This window comes from Mus caroli, unplaced genomic scaffold (assembly GCF_978045245.1).
Source record: "Mus caroli unplaced genomic scaffold, Mus_caroli_1 scaffold_4, whole genome shotgun sequence".
NCBI classification, from domain to species: domain Eukaryota; kingdom Metazoa; phylum Chordata; class Mammalia; order Rodentia; family Muridae; genus Mus; species Mus caroli.
The window spans coordinates 37,280,329-37,302,214 of NW_028227259.1; the positions used below are offsets into that span (position 1 = coordinate 37,280,329).

Below are 21,886 nucleotides of genomic sequence, written 5' to 3' on the forward strand. Positions count from 1 at the left end.
CCCTGCCCCAAAACACACACACACCACCCAATGGCAGATGAGTGGCCAGTCCAGCTCTCCCTCGATCTCACCCTTGAGGCTAGGTCACCTGTGCCCCTACCACCAGGGCCAGCTCTACTCTGCTGCCCAGGTAAGATTCAGGGCCTACTCTCCTGAGTACTGCTGCTGGTGAGAGGTGTGCCAGCTCTCTAGAGTGCCAAAGCCAGTTCTGTACAGATACATGGCTGCACAGACCAGGAACATCCCCATGGTTTCTAGTGATAATGTGAGCCACAACATCAACATCAATCCCTGCCACTGCATGGCCACAGATCCAGACATGGTCCTCAGTGGCAGCAGGGGTTGGTACTTCACCATGGCTTCAAGTGGCAGGGCTGGCTACTCACAATAGGCTCTTCCTCTTCATCCGCCTGTCTCAGTTCCTTCTCTCTTCATACTGTGCAGACTGTTCTGCTTCTCTTTCTCTTCCTTCTGTCCACCACATACTTGAACATTGCAGAGACTCCTGCTGCAGGCAGGCCATGATGCTGGTATGCCTCTGGGTGATCTCCTCTGCTTGTGCTGTTTGGCATGGTGGCATGCAGACCTCTAGGTGTCTACAGCTACCCATGTGACATGGCAGCAGTGTCCTCCCCCACCCCTCTCTGCAGTGTGGCAGGCAGATCTCTGGACTTTTTTCCCTGCCAGTGCAGTGTGTCATGGCAGTGGGATGGCAGTGGGTGGGTGTCTCTCTCTCTCTCTCTCTCTCTCTCTAAGACAGGGTTTCTCTTTGTAGCCCTGCCTGTCCTGGAACTCCCTCTGTAGAGCAGGCTGGTCTCAAACTCACAGAGATCTGCCTCCGAAGTGCTGGGATTAAAGGTGTGTGCCACCACAGGCATGGTAGGATCTTTTGGCATAATTATTTCTCACTTTGTTCTGGGGTTGTTTATCTATTTAAGACAGAGTTTTGTGTTGTAGCCCATGGCCTTGAGCATGCTGTGGTTCTCCTATCTCTACTCCCTGCATTCTAGGAGTGAAGATGTTCACCATGTTTGGTTCTAGTTATCTTAAAATAAGGACCATCTCTTGTTAATAATACTTTTCATTGTACAGTACATTATGCCCCAGTCTGTCTTAGTATTTGAAGAACCTTTGTCCTTCATACTGATTCTTATGTCTTTCCTAGATGGCATCTTCTGTCTCCCACATAGACAATATTGTCACATCGTTGTCCTTTGCTATTGGAAGACTGGAGGGTTTTGTTGCTTAAAAGACCATTTTGATAGTCTAAGTGTTGCTGCATGATTTTGTGTGTGTGAGTATGTGTGTTTAAGTGTAGTTTTTCAGTATTATCACTTCTTGAGAAAGTATATCCTATAGTTCCAAATCAGGTGTTGATTTAACCTTTAAAAAAAATCTTTCTGGTGCTGGAGAGATGGTTCAGTGTTTAAGAGCACTAACTTGCTCTTCTAGAGGTCCTGAGTGCGATTCCCAGGAACCACATGGTGGCTCACAGACATCTGTAATGAGATCTGATGCCCTCTTCTGGTGTGTCTGAAAACAGCTACAGTGTACTCATATACATTTAAAAAAAATCTTTCTACTCAGGTGGTGGTGGCGGCACATACCTTTAACCCCAGCACTTGGGGAGCAGAGGCAGCTAGATCTCTGTGAGTTTGAGGCTAGCCTGGTCTACAGCGTTTCAGGACAGCCAGGACTACCTGTCTGTCTTGAAACAAGACAAAACAAAAACACCAAACCTTTCTGAAAGTGGTCTAAGTGTTCAGCAACACTGTCATGTAAAGATAGGACTTGACAAAAATCAAAGAGCAACTGTTGAAGAATCAGAAGCAATGCATTCCTGCTCCAGGCTGCTGTGCTTCTTAAGGGTAGAACAGCTTCAGTCTTGCCCCCAGTATGGAGTGTACGTTTCATGTGTTCGTGGAGGAGGGAGGAGGAGGAGGAAGAGGAGGAAGGGGAGGGGGAGAAGGGAGAGGAGGGGAGAGGAATGTTTTCAAATTCCAGTCTACCCTCTTCTCTTAATGTGGAATCACGTTGTTAAGATTTTTATTTTTAATTAGGTGTCTATATATGTATCTGTGTGGAAGTCTATATGGACATGAGTGCATGTACCCTGAAGAGGGTTTTGGATCCTATGTTTCTGGAGTTACAGGTGGTTGTGAGCCACCTGATATAGGTCCCGGGAACTGAACTTGGGTTTTTTTTTTAGATTAGCAATAAGCACTCAGAACCATCGAGCCATCTCTCCAAGCCCTGTAATCACATATTTAAAAGAACAATCAGTGTAATTCTAAAGTTAAGAATTTAGATATGGGGGCTGGAGAGATGGCTCAGAGGTTAAGAGCACTGACTGTTCTTTCAAAGGTCCTGAGTTCAATTCTCAGCAACCACATGGTGGCTCACAACCATCTGTAATGAGATCTGATGCTCTCTTCTGATGTGTCTGAAGACACCTACAGTGTACTCATATAAATAAAATAAATAAATCTTTTTAAAAATGAATTTAATTATGAAGGCCAAATTTATATTTTTAGAAGTAGTTCTTAGATAAGTTAAAATTTTGTTACAGTGTGCTGCTCTAGAGCCTGGATTTTACACGCCCCCACAATTGTGAGCCTGTGTAGATTGCTTTGTTGCACTTAAAATAGTCTGGCTGAAGCTTGTTTTCATTTTGAAGATGTAGTTTCAGGTGGTTGAAGAGCCAAGGTTGTTTTTACCCTATTGATACAGTTCCAACCCTGAGCTATTTTATTTTTCATAAAAAACAAATAAGTCTGACTTACCTCTAAAAATCCCATCTAATTTCATAAAGAATGAAATAGCTACAAATATTTGTTTAGTTATTTATTTTACATCAGATTTTCTTATTGGACAGAATGAGGCAGAAAAAAATGTTATTTCAGGCTGGGACCTAGGCTAGGTGTGGTGGTGAGGGCTGCAGTTCTAGCACTAAGAGCCAGAGATGAGACAGGAGGATCTTGACTTCTTGAGAGGGCTAGACTGGGTTCCAGGCCAGCCAGGAGTGAGAGAAGAAGAGGGGTGGGTGCTTTACAGAACTCAGCTGGAAGATGTATGCCAGACACCTGCAGCTTTATCATTTCTATTCTGTTTCTCCTCTTTTTAAGCTAAAGTTTAAAGGGCCAGAGTCCCCTGCAGGTTGGAGAATATAAGGAATGAAGTTGAAAGGTAGCCTGAGGTCAGATTGATTTGTTGTTTTGAGACAAAGTCTTGCTCTGTATATTCAAGGCTCTTGTCAAATTCCTGATTCTCCTGGTTCAATCTCTTGAATGCTGCCAAGTTATAATATTGGGATTGTGTTCTAATTGGCTGAGAAGTCTGTATTAGAGGTTCTGGCTTCTGACCTGTAGAGTATAGCAGAAGGATTTTCATTTTCTGATATTTCTGGCTAGTGTCATCTCTGTTCTGAGGGTGCCTTCTGACTCTCATACTTTAAATAAGAGTATTTGGTGTGCTAAGAGGAAATGCTTGTTATAAGACTGTAAAACTATCTTTTATTCTCCTGGAGTAATTGTCTCCAAGGCTTACTGCCTCTGTCCATTAACCTAGACTTAGTCCCCAAAGGTGCTAGTCTCCATACAATATAATTTATGCCGAGACTATTTTCAACTTCTGAAACTCACTGCTCCATAAGCTCACCCTTTCTTGTTCTTTCTGATCTCTGGCTGCTGATTCAATTCAGTTAGCTGTTCTGGCTCAGACTCCTCTCCAAGCTGACTGATTGAATCTGGTTTCTCTCTCTTGGCTTCTTCTGCATTGTTCTGTTTGGCCTCATACTAACTTTGACAATCTGTTCTAATTTTCTGGCTCCTTCTCATTCTCTGGCTTGTCCTATCTTCACCTGTGTCTAGTTTGTCCTCTCTCTGTAACCTGTCTCTCTATCACTGTCCAGGGAAAACTGCCTCCTTCCTCTCTCTGCCTTCCACTGCAAGTAGCTTTTTTCCCCCTTTTTCTTCTAGTGAGAGTTGGGCAGATCCTATTCTAGCAAATCTTTCTCTAATTCATCACTTTGTCTACTATTCAATTAGACTTCTTCTATAAACTACTTTTACCCTCATTGATTGAGATTAAAGGGTGTGTTTGTATTCCAGCCAGAAGTGGCTTAGGTGTATGCTAAGGGCTTAGCCACACCACAATGAGAAATAAGTTTTGTTGTTGTTGTTTTTTTTTTTTTCCTCAGTAAATAACACAATCTTAGAGTTCACTGTGTGATCAAATATCCTGCAACATAAGGTCTGGATGTTCTGGCCTGAATTTTAAATCTGGCATCATGAGAGATGGATTCTGATAGAAGAGTTGTGCTGCTCTTAGAATGTACAGGGCCAGAAAACAGATGCATGATGGATATAAGAAAAGAGGAACAATATCATTATTGTAAGAGCAAGTAGATGGCTTGCTTTTCACACAAAGCAGACACTTAATAACTTGTTTGAATTTTAAGTCAAACTAGCAACTATTGGGAACTAGCAAAATTTTATGATGTTAGGAAGGGTCAAATTTTCCCTGAAAAGGGTTTAGTTTGTTGTAAATGGTTTGGGAGGAGGTAAAAGAGAAAACTTGAGATTTGTCTTTTCTTTGGTTGTCTGTGATAGTTTATTGTCCCGTTTTTTGACAGTGACCTCTTAGTGATGTGAATCTGTGAACAAGTGACCTTTGCACGTGTATGTTTGTATATGTGTGCGCACATGTGAGTGTACCTGCTGTGGGCCTGTGGAAGTTAGAGGACAACTTTGGAGAGTTGCATTGTTTGTATTTGTCAGGGTTTTCTAAAGGAGCAGAACTGAAAAGATGTATATGTGTGTGTGTGTATGTCTTAGTTATTGTTCTTTAGTGATGAAACACTATAACCAAGGCAACTTAAACAGAAGCATTTAATTGGGGCTTGCTTACAGGTTTCAGAGGTTTAGTTCTTATCATCATGGCAGGATTGTAGAGTCAGGCAGCTATGGTGCTGAGAAGTAGCTAAGAACTCACATCTGATTAGCAGTTTGCAGGCAGGGAGAGAGAGAGACAGAGAGAGACAGAGAGAGAAACAGCGAGAGAGACAGAGACAGAGAGAGACAGAGAGAAACAGCGAGAGAGACAAACATAGAAAGAGACACAGTCAGACAGGTCCATTAACTAGAACCAAACATTTAAGCATATGAGTCCATGGGGCCATTCTCGTTCAAACTACTATATACATACATACATACATACATATATACACACATATGTGTGTGTATATATGGTATATAAAATGTGTATATATACATACATATATACACACACATGTACATTTTTAAAAGGGAATTTTTTATGTTGCTTTATAAGCTGTGGTCTGGGTAGTCCAACAGTGACTTTCCTCTGACAGAAAGGCCAAGAATCCAGCAGTTGTTCAAATTGAATGTCTCGGTAGTCCCAGTCTGTTGCTGGAGTCCTGGGAGATTCCTAGAGAGGTGTGGGGTCTTTAGTCTGTGTTGGAGTTCTGAAAAAGTAGGTTCTAATACCAGTGAAGGAATCCCTCAGCAACAGATAAATTAGTTCTCAACATTTGGGGGTCCAACGGCCCTTTCACACGGGTCACCTAAGACCATTGAAAAACACAGATATTTATCTTGTGATTCATAACAGCAAAAATTACAGTTATGAAGTACTGTACGATGAAAATAATTTTATGGTTGGGGTTCATTATGACTTGAGGAACCTTATTAAAGGATCTCAGCATTAGGATGGCTCATAACTACTGTGATAGATGAATCAGCTATGGAGAGTGAGGGCGCGAGGGCAAACAACAAAATCTTCCTTCCATGTCCATTTATGTGAGCTGCCACCAGAAGGTGACCTAGATTTAGGGTGGGTCTTCCCACCTCCAGTAATCCAATCAAGAAAGTCCCTCACAGATATACCCAGTGCTTGGGTTTTAGTTGATTCCAGATGATGTCAGTTAAGATTAGCTGTCTCATTGGTCCTTTCCTTTCTGCCTTGTTTTCAACCCCTCCTTCCTGGCTTTGTCCCTCTCCACTCCCCCATCTAGTCAAGCAAGTTACCAGACTAAAGAGTTTGAGTTCAGGACATTTTAGATGAAGTTTTATTATTTCTACCTTTCTTTGATCTCTTGATTTTAGATACATAAGTGTAAAGTTAAAGATCATTGTCATTTATCTTCCGAGTTGCCGAAGATTCACCCAAGAAACTAGTACTGATAATTTCTGTAATATATTCTCCCATATTGGGAATTTACTTCATTTGATGAGCTCTTGTGGAACTCTGTATAGTATGGGTACTGAGTGCTAGTAATGTAGATAAGATAAGGTCCCTTCACCTTCACTTCTGGGGGTACAATCTAAGGCACACTGTCTGAAGAAGTGCCAGCAGGAGCCAGAGAAGGGCCATGGTAAATAAGAGCTTCCCCCAAGGTGCCCAGTGCCTCAAAAAGAATTATGAATTTTCATTTCATTGTTAAGATTGGTATTGTCTATAAGTCATAGTTTGATAAGCTTGACTAAGTCGAAGGTGGCAGGCCATAATATGTTGTATCATATTCTTTGTTGCCACCTTTATCCTATGGGGTTATCTCATGAAGGAGGGAGAGTGAGAATGAATACCAGAGAAAACTTTTTCCAACTCATTTGTATCACTTCAAAGATGTAAGATAAATGCTCCATAGGCCTAGCTCGTTCATCAGACATGTAGTTCGTGTGAAACTGTTGGTTTTTTAAAAATCTTTTTTTAACATGTGGATGTGTGTGGTGCTTGTATGGAGGCAGACATGTATGTATGGTGTGTTTTAGAGTATGGAAGCCTCGAAGATTGATGTCAGGAATCTCCCTTATCTTTTTGTACTTTGTTCTTCGAGGCAGGGTCTCTTAGTCAAACGCAGGCTTTGATAGCCAGCTAGCTCAAGGACTCAAGTCCCATCTCACCCTGGATTCACAAGTGGCTGCTGCATTGTCACTTTGCATTTAAATGGGTTTTGGGGATCTGGATTTGGCCCCTTTGTTTATACAGCAAATGTTTTAACCACTAAGTCATCTTTTCAGGTCTGATTTTTTTCCCCTTAAATTCTTTATTAATAGCCACTTCCTCCATGATTCTACTAGGTGATACAACTCCATCAGTAATTTTTAACTACAGAAAAGTTGGCATGTTGACATACTGCTTCTGTGGACACATGACTCATAAACTTGTCAAAGCCCGAGGGGACGTTGGGAATCTCTTTATGACAATCCCCAAGGGCAGTAGTCTTTCCTCTTGAAAGTGGATGAGGCCCAGACCTGCTTATTTGGGCAGCCATATACCACTGATCATGGTGGACCTGTCAAAAGTACCTATTTACCATGCTGTCTGAGTTAGCTAAGTCCCGTCAGTTACAATTGGGAAAGTTGGCCAGAGCAAAGGGACTTGGTCAGTTTGGCTTTGGATCCGAGGTGACTGAAAATCTCAAATAATGAATGTTTCCATAATAAATGTAATTAGGTCACTGAGTTCAGTGTTGTCAGCCTTCTTTTTTTTTTACACTTATTGCTTTATTATTTAATGAATGTATTAGTGCTGTGCTGCAAGTACACCAGAATGCCAGAAGAGGGCAACAGATACCCTTTTTGATGGTCATGAGCCACCCATGTGGTTGCTGGCAATTGAAGGGAATTGAACTCAGAACCTCTGGAAGAGCAGCTGGTGTGCTTAATTGCTGAGCCATCTCATCAGCATCAGGTAGCCTTTTTGTCACTACTTGGTACTGGTGTAACATGACCCCTTTAAGACATGTGTAATTTCAGTTCATTTAAAACCTGGGACAGATTTTTCCTGTGCAAATCAAAGGATAATGGGTTGGTGTTTGCTTCCTAAAATGTTTAATGGGGTTAGTGTTCTGGAAGCATCCTAATGGCTATTTTAAGGTAGGTAAAAACCTAAGCTGTTGCAACAGAGGCTTATTACAAGTGATTTAGAGAAGAAAGCATTTTATTCTCATAGTATTTTCTTTACAGTGTGAGGAAATGTTCTTTTTGGTATACAATTCTGAGATTTAACTAATGCAATCCCTGTGACTACCATAATCAGGATTCATAAATTTACTTTACTATTATTATATGGTGTGCATGTACATGTCAAGTGTTTGAGTGTGTGTTTGCATGTCTCATGTGCAAAGGAATGCGTGTGGAGGTCAGAGGACAACATTAGAGCTAGGTTTTTCTATTGTGAGCTCCAGGGGTCACATTCAGATCCTCAGGCTTATATGGCGAGTCATTTTACCATCTGAGCTGTCTTGCTTCCATAATCAGGAGTTAGGTTGGTTCTGTCGCTACCCAAAGCTCCCTATGCTGCTTTGCTGTCATCTCCTCACCCCTGACATTACTGGTCATATTTTAATTCTTACAGTTTTGATTTGTTCTAAAAATAGAATGGCCCTGTGTTGGTCATAGGAGTCTTACTAAGTTCTTTCCTCAAGTGTAGTGCATTGTGATCTGTCCTTGTTTCCCGTTAGTAGTTACTTCCTTTTCTTAGATATGTTTCCATTGTTTGGCTATTGCATTTTGTTTATCTTTCAGCAGGTGAATGAAGAGCGTTTGCTAGATTTCCATTCTAGCATTGCTGCAGTGAGCTTCTTATGAGGATGGGAGGTGTGGGAGCCTGTGCTTCTGAAGATGATAAAGGGACCCACGATGCTGCCGTGCTGCTCTGCACTCTTCTTATTGTCTTTATTTATATAATTGACACTTGAGTGTTGGGCATGTTTGTTCTGATTGGAGGAAGATAGCTTGGACACGCAGATACAATAGGAAATTCTGTATATCACTTGCATTCCCAATACATTTACGAGAGGAAGTTATGTGCTTGTGTTAGGCAAATTTTGGTGGGTGACCAGCAGTCTATGTGACCGGTCAGGAAGTCTCTTTCTGGGAAGACATAAGCTACTTTTTTTCACATGTCTGACTTTTCTGAGTGTCGTGTGAGGAAGCTCTTAGTAGACCTCATCTGTCATCATCCCTTCATCATGCTGCCCTCTTCCCAGCATGGAGTTTATGATTCACTAGTTGTAGCCAAAAAGTACTTAGGAATGAATGAAATATAGAAACAAATGAAGTAGTCACCTCAGTCAAATGGATGCTCATTTCTTTTCCTTTTGTTTTTTTTTTTGTAGAAAGAAGGAACTCTCAGCCACCAAGAAAGACCGTGTGAATCATTGTCTAACAATATGTGAAAACATTGTGGCACAGTCTCTCAGGTAATTGGCTTTTTTAAAAAAAGATTTATATATTTATGTATATGAGTACTCTGCTTGCATGCGTGCCTCCATGACAGAAGAGGGCATCAGATCTCTTTATAGATGGGTTGCTGGGTAGCCAGTGCTGAGCCATCTCCCCAGCCTCTTCTTTTCTTTTTGTTTTTGGTTATTTTTATTGTTGTTTTTCTTTCTTTGTTTAAAAGATCTCTCTGGTAATTACTGAGTAGGGTGGTGGTGGATATACCTGTAACCTGGCATTCAAGAGGCAGAGGCAGGCAGATCTTGGTGAGTTCAGGGATAGCCTGGACTACAGAGCCAATACCAGGACCTATACAAAGAAACCTTTAACTCATAAAAAACAGAAAACAAAGAACAACAACAACAACAACAAAACCTGGTTGCTGGGCTGTGGTAGTGCATTTCTTTAATCCCAGCACTTGGGAGGCAGAAGCAGGTGATTCTCAAAGCCAACCTGGTCTACAGAGTGAGTTCCAGGATAGCTAGAGCTTACACAGAGAAACTCTGCCTTGAAGCTCCACCCCACCCACTGTATCTAAAGACTCAGTGTTTTCACTCTTCATGCATTACCATGTTCTTTGTACCCCTCGCTATCTCTTAAAAGTTCATTTAGGCTAAGTGTATTTTGGTACATGCTTGCAATCCCAGTATTTGGCAGGCTGAGACAGGAGGATCAGTCTGGGCAACATAGCAAAACCCTGCATCAAGAAAAGTCCATTTAAAATCAGGATGTTTTACCACATTTGTAGCTGTGCTATAAGGGTATCTGGGTTCTCTTATAGGAAATGTTTTCTTCTTGTCATCTTATATATGAGAATTTTAGTCATATGATAATTGAATGGCATGTTAGTAATTTAATTTGTATTCTTTTAAGATTTATTTATTTTTAAATAAATGAATGAGTGTTTTGTCCCTATTTTATATTTGTTCCCTGTATGTGCCTGGCACCCACAGAGACCATAAGAAGGTACTGGAGTCCCTGGAACTGGAATTAGCAGATGGTCATAAGTTGCTGTGTGGATGCTGGGAAACAAACTTAGGTCCTCTCTGCAAGAATAGCAAGTGTTCTTATCTACTGAGCCTCCTACTTTCTGTTTGTTTGTCTGAGACAAGGTCTCATTTAGCCCAGGATGGCTTCAAACTCACTATATAGCAAAAAATTTGAATTCCTGCTCCTCTTCTTCTGCCTCCTGAATGCTTAGACTATAGACCTGATCTCTTAGAGTTTCTATTGCTGTGATGAAATACCATGATCAAAAGCATCTTTCACTTATACATGTGTGTAAAAGTCTACCACTGTAGAAATCAGGGCAGGATCTCATACAGACTGTGGAGGGGTACTGCTTGCTAGCTTATTCTTCATGGCTTGATTGGCCTGCTTTTTTATAGAAGCCAGGAGCATGAGCCCAGGGGTGTTCCCATCCACAATGAGCCTGGCCCTTCCCAACCAATCATTATGTAAGAAAATGTCCTATAGACTCTTCTGCCTAAAGTCCCATTTTATGAAGGCATTTTCTCAATTGAAGTTTCCTCAAAGACGAGTTTAGCTCATGTCACCTTGGACAGAAAACTAGCTAGGACACTTGGCTTTAGAATATAGCTTCAATGTCAAAATTCCCCATAATCAAAACTGAAAGTAAATTCAACTTGGGGATTGTATTGGCAATTTATATAAATTAAAGGCTTAATAGTCTGTAGGGTGAATCATTAAAGAGCAGAGTATTATCCTAATAAGAAAATGCATCACACACACACACACACACACACACACACACACACACACACACACACACACGTATTTCAAGAAAGAAATTTGACTGGGCTACTACTCAGGCAGAGGCAGGAGGTTCATGACTTAGAGACTAGCCCGGGCTTTATAAAAGCATGACTTCTTCTCAAACAAAAAGAAAAGAAGAAAGGAATCAGGGTGGGCTCAATGTTTATTTCGTGTTTCCTATATTAGAAGTTCATCTTTATTAGTTGTTATGGACTAAATGTGTATCTCCCCAACCCAGTCTGTGTGTTGAAGATCTAATCCCCCATTCTGAAACTGAGACCAACTATGCATTTTAGTAGGTTAATTCAGTGTTTTCTTGAAGTTAATGTCACATCCCACATAGTTATACAGCTTTGTCTCATGGGCTGTTCTTCATGTAGCAGTCACAGGCTTGTGGGAGGCCACTGAGTGACTAATCTGAGATTTGAATGACCTTTCTCCTTAGGCTGAGGAGTTCTGCTAGCGTGGCTTGCAGAACTCAAGAAAATACTAACATTTTCTGGCTTGCTACAAAGCTATAGCTCAGGAGCAGCCAGATTGTAGAGACTCAGAGGGTAAGGTATGGGAAGGGAAGCATGGCCTCTCTGTGCTCTCTTCTTCCAGTCTTCCATGTGTCTCAGCATGGACTTCTGTTACCAGAACCAGGAGCTTGATATGTGTTGTACTTTAAGCATCACCATTCACATTGGCAACAAAAATCATCAGAATTTTTGTTAGAAGAAAGACACTTGGGGCCACAATAGAGACAGATTAAAGTGCTGTCTTAAAAACAAAATCTGACCACAATAAAAATCAATCAGAAATGCAACAAAGTGTAGGAAGTTACAATTTGTAACAAGAACAGTTAGTCAATATTGGCCCAGAAATTAAACTAGGTTAGCATACACAAGCACTAAAACAGTGTAAGAAACATTAAAACATTTTAACTTTTTTTTTTTTTTTTTTTTTTACTGTCTAAGAAGCAAAAGGTTGAGGGTATGGGAAGAAGAAATAAGACAGGAAAAAGGCTGAGCCTGAACTAAAATAAGGAGACAGCCTACTTCTTATAGGAAATGCCTGCCAAAATCCAGGGAAGTGCCATCTGTAAGACATCCTATCCTCAGTAAAAATCTCTTGTCAAATGAAAAGGTGAAATAAAGAGGTTCTCAGACATACCTCTGAGGAGTACCTCTGTCTGACAAGCAATGAGTTTAAGACATTTTAAAGGAAGTGTTTCAAGCAGATAGAAAATTATACCAGATAGAATCTGGATCTGTCCAAAGGATTGAAGAGCAGTGGAAATAGCATCTATGCTAGCAGATGGATAAACATAAGAGATGTCTGTCTGTCTCTGTCCCTCTCTTGATCCCTCTCCCCAACCCTCTCTCAGACAAGATTATGTACTGGTGTAGAACTAGTGATCCTCTTGCCTGTGCTGCTTGGGTGCTGGGATTACAGAAATGTGTCTCATACATGCAGCAGCAACCTGTTGCATGACAGTGTTTTGGGGGAGATAGGAACAAATGTTTGCTCAACCCATAGGGAAGCATTAACAAACTAAAGTATAGATGCCTCTAAAATCCAACTTGGTGAACCAGTGGATGCATAAGGGTTACTTACAGTGGTATGGGTGAGTGGTTACTTCTAGGATCATGGATGACTCAAAAGGCAGTGCATCACCAAAATCCCACCCTGGCATGGGACACAGCTCACTAAAGCTAGAACCCTGGAACTCTCTGTACAACTTAGACTTCAACAGTTCAGGAACCTCCCTCCCCTCAGCAGTCCTTACTACTTATATAACCCAGGTGTCTTAGTCAGGATTTATATTGTTGTGATAAAACACTGACTAAAAGCAACTTGGGGAGGGAAGGGTTTATTTTAGCCTATACTTCTACATCACAGTCCACTAAGGGAAGTCAGGAAAGGAACTGATACAGAGATAATAGAGGAGTGCTGGGGGGGATGGAGAGATGACTCAGCAGGTAAGAGTACTGACTGCTCTTCTGAAGGTCGTGAGTTCAAATCCTAGCAACCACATGGTAGCTCACAACCATCTGTAATGAGATCTGATGCCCTCTTCTGTGGTGTCTGAAGACAGCCACAGTGTACTTAAATAAATAAATTAAAAAAAAAAAGAGTAGCGCTGCTTACTGGCTTCCTCTCATGGTTTGCTCTCCCGCTTCTTTTTTATATGCCAATTGTGCAGTTCCTTTTTTTTTATTGGATATTTTCTTTATTTACATTTCAAATGTTTGCTCTCCCGCTTCTTTTTTATATGCCAATTGTGCAGTTCCTTTTTTTTTATTGGATATTTTCTTTATTTACATTTCAAATGTTATCCCCTTTCCTGGTTTCCCCCCCTTCCCAGAACCCCCTTATGCCATCCTCCCTTCTCCTGCTTCTATAAGGGTGTTCCTCCACCCACCCACCCACCAACTCCCACTTCCCTGCTCTTGATTCCCCTACACTGGGGCATCTATTGAGCCTTCATAGGACCAAGGACCTCTCCTCCCATTAATGCCTGACAAGGCCATCCTCTGCTACATATTCAGCGGGAGCCATGTGTACTTCTTTGTTAATGGCTTAGTCCCTGGGAGCTCTGGGGGGTCTGGTTGGTTGATATTGTTGTTCTTCCCATGGGGTTGCAAACCCCTTCAACTCCTTCAGTCCTTTCTCCCAACTCCTCTATTGGGGACCCCACGCTCAGTCCAATGGTTGGCTGCGAGTATCCGCCTCTGTATTTGTAATGCTTTTGCAGGGCCTCTCAGGAGACAGCCATATCAGGTTCCTTTCAACATGCACTTCTTGGCATCCACAATAGTCTTTGGGTTTGATAACTGTATATGGGATGAATCTGCAAGTGGGACAGTCTCTGGATGGCCTTTCATTCAGTCTCTGCTCTACACTATCTCCATATTTGTTCCTGTGAGTATTTTGTTCTCCTTCTAAGGAGGACTGAAGTACCCACACTTAGGTCTTTCTTCTTCTTGAGCTTCATGTGGTCTGTGAATTGTGGTCTGTGAATTGTATCTTGGGTATTTGGAGCTTTTGGGCTAATATCCACTTATCAGTGAGTGCATACCATTTGTGTTCTTTTATGATTGGGTTACCACACTCAGGATGATATTTTCTAGTTCCATCCATTTGCCTAAGAATTTCATAAATTCATCATTTTTAAGAACTGATAGTACTCCATTGTGTAAGTGTACCACATTTTCTGTATCCATTCCTCTGTTGGACATCTAGTTTCTTTCCAGCTCCTGGCTATTATAAATAAGGCTGCTATGAACATAGTGGAACATATGTCCTTATTATATGTTGGAACGTCTTCTGGGTATATATGCCCAGGAGTGGTATAGCTGGGTCCTCAGGTAGTACTATGTCCAAATTTCTGAGGAACTGCCAAACTGACTTCCAGAGTGGTTGTACCAGCTTGCAATCCCACCAGCAATGGAGGAGTGTTTCCCTTTCTCCACATCCTCACCAGCATCTGCTGTCACATGAGTTTTTTATCTTAGCCATTCTGACTGGTGTGAGGTGGAATCTCAGGGTTGTTTTGATTGCATTTCTCTGATGACTAAGGGTATTGAACATTTCTTTGGTGCTTCTCAGCCATTTGATATTCCTTGGTTGAGAATTCTTTATTTAGCTCTGTATCCCATTTTTAATAGGCTTATTTAGTTCTCTGGAGTCTAACTTCTTGAGTTCTTTGTATATATTGGATATTAGCCCTCTATCAGATGTAGGGTTGGTAAAGATCTTTGGTTGCTGGATTTTTTTTTGTTGTTGTTGGTGGTGTTTTTTTTTTTTTTTTTTTTTGGCGGGGGGGGGGGGTTAAGGTCACATTTTTTAATTCTTGATCTTAGAGCATAAGCCATTGGTGGTCTGGTCAGGAAATTTGGGGACAGAGAGTCATTGTGAATCTGATAAACTTCTGGGACTTCCTAAGATTTCTGGACTGTTTACTTTCTTTGTTTTTTGAAATGGAGTTTCTTTAGTCCAGCCAGGCCTTAAATGTACTATTTAGGTCAGGTTGGCCTTGAACTCACAAAGATTTCCTACTTCTTTCTCCTGAGTACTGGGATTAAAGGCATGTGCCACCTTGTTCAGCCACTTTATGAGTCATAACAAGCATTCCTTCAGAAGTCCCTGACTCTGAAAAAGCTTGCTATACAGCACAATCTTTTCTTTTTCTTTTTCTTTTTTCTTTGTTTTATGTTGATTGGTTAGTTTTGTGTGTGTTATGTCAGTGGGTATGCATTGACATAGTGCTTGTGTGTAAGTCAGAAGCCAACTTTCAGGTGTTGGTTCTCTTTTTATGATGTGTGTTCTGAATATTGAAATCAGGTTATCAGGCAGGCCTGCTGTTATTTACTGACTACATGTAGAAAGTCTATTTTAGATATGTCTGGTGAGTAATTAGCCTTACTTCTTTCTTATTATATTGATGCTACTAGAAGGAATCCTGAGCCCATGCTTAGACCTGTCATTAACTTCTGTTTTAGCACTGCTAAGACTCATGTCTGAGGGAAAGCCTCTAGTGTCAGACTTTCCACCTTTCATCCTAGTTTATTACTGTATTCCTTTCCAGTAAGGTCTACGGCATTGCTGAGTGACATGTCTTTTTGCTCTGTATGTGTTGAGAATTATTGATCCCTTTTCTTTCTCTTAGGTTTATGGATGTCTTTCAATGCCATTTGAGCCAGAGTCTCATTGTGTATATCTAGCTTGCCTAGAATTCATAAAGATCCCCCTGCCTCTGCCTCCCTGGTGCTGGGATTAAAATCACATGCTAGAATTTTTTAATTAGAGTTGAAAGAGAAGGTGACTGTATAGATCATAGTCCTTTAGATTAAGATCCTAGTACAACAGTCCACTTTTGATGTTTTAGAAATGGCATGCCCCATTCTTATGTCACCAGAATCACTTTCAGAATATGCCTTGTGTTACAGTTTGAGATACTTTAGAGTTTTCCACTCAAGTGGCCCACCAGCCTCCTCTTCTAATCGGCGGGCTTAGCTTGTTGGATCATGACATACCAAACAGGTGCTCTCAACTAAACTTACTAAAATACTTCACAAATTGTACCCAGATTGTGATACCAGTATTCGGTTTCTTGCAACAGAAAAGCCTGTAAGCCTGTGGAATCTAGGGAAATGTAGTTGGACCTTTATGCACATTGAAGGTAAGATTGAAAAGAAATAAAGGAGATGTATTGACTTGCTGGTTTGTCAAGGCTTCAAGGATGCTATCTAAAAGTAAATCTACCTTTTTACAAAGCATATGATTACCTGAGATTTGAGAATCCTAGACAGTGTCTTCTAAAGATGTTTAAATGAAATCTTAAAAAGAAAAGGGGATCAGTACCAATATGCTGCTCACCACAGTCCACCTTTATGCCGATAGTCTTAATTTTTATGGAATGTTCTTTCTTGTTCTAAAATTCCATTTAGATTGCTCTTTGCATTTTGTCATCAGTTCTCCTAGATCTGTCATGATGATGACAATCTCTCTCTCTCTCTCTCTCTCTCTCTCTTAATTTTTTTTACTTAGAAATTCTCCAGAATTTCAGAAACTCTTGGGCATCGCTATGGAACTGTTTCTGCTGTGCAGTGACGATGCGGAGTCAGATGTCAGAATGGTGGCTGATGAGTGCCTCAACAAAGTCATCAAAGTAAGCTCCCCATGATGATGATAATGGTGATGCGTGCTCCTGTAATTGTCTTAAGAGACAAAGCTTTGGATGAGCATCCTCCAGATATCTACATTTTTTCCATTTTGGGCATGTGGCTTGGAGGACCTGGGGTATTTTCCCATAAACAGCTAAATGTGTTCCATCAGCAGGAGCTTTTTTTTTTTGCACCCTTATAGTTCATAGGTCCATTCTGAAGGGCGTCTGTGTGGCCAATGTCTGTGTGGGCTGCCACTTTTGTTTGGGCATTGCTTGGAGAACCTCAGAGCCCTGGGGGCACAAAGGTGGGTGTGGGGGAATGAAGTCTTGCATGCCTTCCTTCATTTCTTTTCCTGCCCCTCTTAGTGGAGGTCAGACAATACTGCTTGTTGGTAAAGATGTAGCTTCTCAGGCTAGGTTAATTGGAGGTAGCATGAGCTGAATGGGGAGAAAGGAGAGTACAGACAGGATAATGGAGCCAGGAAGCAGTAGCCACTCAGTTGCAGTGCCAGAAGAGGTGACAAGGCTGGGCACCTGTCTCACTATGTCATTGCTTCCTAGTACTGAGTGCGGACCACTGCAGCTCCAGTCTGTTTCTTTGTTCAGTTTTCTGCTATGAAAGAAGATTGAAGTCCTCCTTCCCAGTGTGACTCTAAATTGACCATATCCTTGTTACTTCAAGTGCAAGCAGCATTTCCTCGCAAACCTCTCTTCTGCCATGGCTGATGCTGGTCAGGTTGGCTTGGTCCATGTTTGAGGCCACAGGCTACCATTGTAGCTTGCAGCTTATGTTCTGGATCTTTGGCTGCCTATCTCTACTTTCTTCCTGTTTCTTTGTGGTTTCTAGTCAGTGTCAGGAATTCCAGCTTTTACAGCATAGCCCTGAGTCAGGCCAGTCTTCATTCTTTCCCTTCCACTTATAGCTGCTTTCATGTTTCTGCCTTTTCAACTGCTGCAATGTTCAGGATAAGCCAGTAAGGTGCACCAGGATCCAGCTAGGTATATTCACTGTGATAGAGGAAAGGCGAGGCAAGATGGGAGAATGGGATGGCTTCAGGCCAAGTGTAGGGAATGGTTCACTCTCTAGTCTGGGACTTTTCTTTTCTTGAAAGAATTGGTGTATGTATTATAAAGACCAATTTCTAGCCCCGAAAATGGGCAGATATTACTTGTCTTTTATGTTCAAAATACATTGAGTTCTGATAGCCAGGATGTGTATTCCTGCTTTCAAGTCTTGGGTGGTAATTGATTGTGTCCAGAACTCACCCATGGTATAAAATGCAGAGCAGAAAGAAGGTAGTAATTTTTTTTCCCAAGAAGATGGAAGTGGTATTCTGGAGGCAGGAAAGACCCTCCCATTTTTACCTACTACCTGGAAGTTTGTCTCAGAGGAGGAGATCAGGCCCTTTTTAGGCTGTGAAAAATGGTGTGTCTTGAGGGTCAATTTAAGTATTTTGTGTCTTGGTAGAAAATGAGGGCCTCTTGCAGATCACTGGCTTTTGTGGAAGCCAGTTTTGATAGGGAATGAAAAGAAGGACCCCAGCTGAGGGGAAGGCATGAGCTAGGATGGTGTCAGAGTGTGTTTGTCAGCTATGTGTGGAGGCAGGTTGGGAGTTGGGCTCTATTGTCACCCCATGAAGGACTCATGGAAGAGCCATGCTCTACCCTTAACAGAGTTGAGCTCTTCTTTTCTCTACTACAAAATAAAGTAGGTTTTGGTTCATAAAACATTTATATAGCTCAAACAGTATTTGATGTACTCTTAAATTTCATTTGAAAGTAGTCTTTTAATGTTTGTTAGCATGGTTTGCTTCTTTTGTTCTGCTGCTACAGCAGCAGAATCAGGGTCTGAAATTTCCTGGTGGGGCCAGAGAGTTTGGTTAAGAAGAGAAGTTACTGCTTTTGCAGAAGACCTGACTTCAGTTCCCAGTACCATAAGAGGTCTTATAACCACTTATAACCCAAATTTCAGGGGGTCCTGTGCCTTCTTCTGACCTGTACATATACATACACTCAGGCACACATAAAATGAATTTTTCAAAAAAAGTTGGTAGATTGTTATACTCCTTCTGAATCAATTTTCCAAAGTGTGCCTCTATTTTACCTTTGAACCGCATGGCCACTAGTTTCATCTCTCTGGCTGTGATTAAAATATCCTGGCAAAAAACTGAAGGGAGAAAGAATTTGATTTAGAACTTCAGGTAACAGTCCATCATTCTAGTGAACTCAAAGCAACTAGAACGCAAAGCAGTTGGTCACAGTTGCAGTCAAGGGCAGAAAGGAAAAGAATGTGTGTGTGCTTGTTGCTCAGCTGTCTTCCTCTACTTCAATCTGTCCTGGGTCTAAAACTTAGGCAGCGGTGTTACTCATTTTCAGCATTGGTCATCTCACATCAATTAAGGCAATCAAAATAGTCCCTCACAAATATGGCCACAGGACAACCTGATCTAGACAGGATCTTAATGAGACTATTCCCAGGTAATCTAGGTTGTGTCAGGTTGACACAGCTAACCATCTCATCTCTCCTTGGTCTCTAGGTATCAGGTTTGCATGTGCCTGAAAAGGAGAGCTGGGTCACTTCCTCACATTTTTTTGACATGCCATTTTAGAAGAGAAAGTTCTTAGGGACAAGAATAGGGTGCTTTTCTCTAATGTGGACTTTATGCTATTAGCCTTGATTGTGGCTCGAAGTCAGATACATGAACCTTATGTTTTAGTTAGAGTTTTATTGCTGTGAATAGGCACCATGAGTACAGCAACTCTTGTAAGGAAAACACTTATTTGGGGCTGGGCCACAGTTCACAGGTTTAGTTCATCATCATGGTGGGAAGCATGGCAGCATGCAGGCAGGCATGGTGCTAGAGAGGTAGCACAGAATTCTATATCTGCACTGGCAACAGGAAGAAAAGACTGCCATTGGCCCTGTCTTGAGCATCTAAAACCTCAAAGCCCATCCCCAGTGACACTTCCTCCAACAAGGCCCCACCTACTAATAGTGCCATTCCCTATGGGCCTGTGGAGCCATTTTCAGTCAAACCTTCATACCTTATTTCTGAGTTAGCCCCAAAGTGATCAGGAAAGGTCAAGAAATGAGCTCTGAGGACTGTAAGACTTCCTAGCTGACACTGAGACCTGGGTGGGTCAGGGAGTTGGGGCTGTGAGCATCCTCATCATTTTGCAAGTTTAGAACTTCAAAAAAGATGATTCTGTTGTTACATGTTCCCTATCAGAGAGAAGGGCTCAGATCCTACAAGTACAGCCCTCATATCTTGCTTACTTAGAGACTTTCACCGGAGCTGTCCAGGTGAGCCAGTGAAGACTGCGTGCTTACTCTGAAAGCTTTAGGGTTAATTTTAATTTGATATTATATAGTATTTGATTATTACAAATGTTATCTTCTGGTTTTATCCTGGTAAAGACCTGTATTTAGAATATTCGGCAATTTTTATATGTGTTTACTTTTTTATTAATATATAGCTTCTTACTTAGTTGCTGTTAATGTTACTTTTCCTTAAAATTTGAACTTTTGGTTACCATTTAGCTTTATGGGTAGAATTTAGAACTTTAGGTAGAATGTATCTTCTATAACAAGTCTCTTCTATTTCTTTGTAGGCTTTGATGGATTCTAATCTTCCAAGGCTACAGTTAGAACTCTATAAGGAAATTAAAAAGGTGGGTGTTTGCTCTGCATTATTGAGAAGATGATACTGTTTTACTGTTGAGTACCCTATGAGATTTTTAACTTGCAAGTTATTAAGTAACACTGTTAGAAGGAAGTGCCATTTGGTGAAGCAGAGTTTAGTTTTCTTTAAAAATGTACTCCTCATTGTCATTAATTGAAATAGAAATTTATAGCACCACCTTAATTTTTTTAAAGATTTTTTTTGTTTTATTATATGTGTATGAGTTGCCTGTGTATATATCTCTGCACCATGTATGTGCAGTGCCTTTTGAGGTCCTCTGCAAGAGCAGCAAGTGCTCTTAACCCCTGAGCTGTAACTCCTAGCAACCAAGCAACCAACCAACAACTAAATTCCTTTTCTTCTCTCTCTCTCTCTCTCTCCTCTCTCTCCTCTCTCTCTCTCTCTCTCTCTCTCTCTCTCTCTCTCTCTCTCTCTCTCTCTGTCTCTCCCCTCTCCCCTCTCCCTTCTCCCCTCTCCCCTCTCTCCTCTCTCCTCTCTCCTCTCTCCTCTCTCCTCTCTCCTCTCTCCTCTCTCCTCTCCCCTCTCTCTCTCTCTTTAGCTTGACCCCAGCCAGTTCTGAGGTTGAAGGCAGGTTCCCCCCCCCATCTGCTTTTATAATATTTTAATTACATGCAAGTAATAAGGTCAAGCAGTACAGTAGACACAAACAGTCAAGGAACAAGCTAGGCAATAAAGAAAGTCTCTTGATCACTCCCGTGATGACTGTTTCTAAGGGCTTATCTGGATGACCAAAATATCTGGGTCTACTTCCCTGTCTTAGCCCAAAATCATATTCATGTCTGAAGCCTACTTCCCTGTTCTAGCCTAAAGTTACATTCCTGCCTGAGCTTACTTCCTTGTCATGGCCCAATGTCAGATTCCTGCCAAGTGGTTCCAAAAAGCTCTCCACATCTCCCCCTTTTTTATTTCATAAACAAGACTGCGCTTGTCTTAGGTGGTTCTAACAAGAATGCCTTCCTTACCTGTCGTGGAATATCTATTATCAAAATCATGCATTTCTGTCTTAGGTTGGTAGGCTCTGTGCAGAATTTACCCGTCAACGGCTGCCGACCTATTAAATTAATAATTCTGTCTGGGGGTTCATTTTTAGTTTCAAACCATGTATTTTGGCTGCCAACATGTTGATGCTATTAAAGGCAAGTTTTATTACAGTGGGCAGGAATAAAAATATTCCCAGGACAAAAAGGGCTATCATGATCAAGCTCTATGTGCCATTCTTAAAGCTTGACCAAGATGGAAATACTGACATATAATCATGAATAATTTTATCGACAATACCTGCAGTGTCAGAGCTCAGCAGAGTACCATTCTTTAAATTTATAATCTCAATATGCAAAATTAAAACATCCAGAGAGGTGTTAGAATTATGCCAAATACCCTTCAAGTGTCTTTCAATTTTCCCAATTATATTGACTATCATTGTAAATTTTAGAAGTAACACAAATCCCTTGGTATTTTGCAAAACACTTGAGATGGCTTCTTACTCTTAAACTCTGAACCTCCTCTCA

General features: G+C 41.2%; 1 protein-coding gene across 1 annotated transcript in view; it reads left to right on the plus strand.

Moving 5' to 3' along the window:
- Htt (huntingtin) overlaps positions 1 to 21,886 on the plus strand; it is a 143,619-nt gene that overhangs the window by 9,449 nt on the left and 112,284 nt on the right. The window contains exons 2-4 of the mRNA XM_021163625.3: positions 9,143 to 9,226; positions 16,557 to 16,677; positions 20,287 to 20,346. Of these exons, the coding sequence (XP_021019284.1) occupies positions 9,143 to 9,226; positions 16,557 to 16,677; positions 20,287 to 20,346 (265 nt within the window). The remainder of the gene's footprint in view (positions 1 to 9,142; positions 9,227 to 16,556; positions 16,678 to 20,286; positions 20,347 to 21,886) is intronic.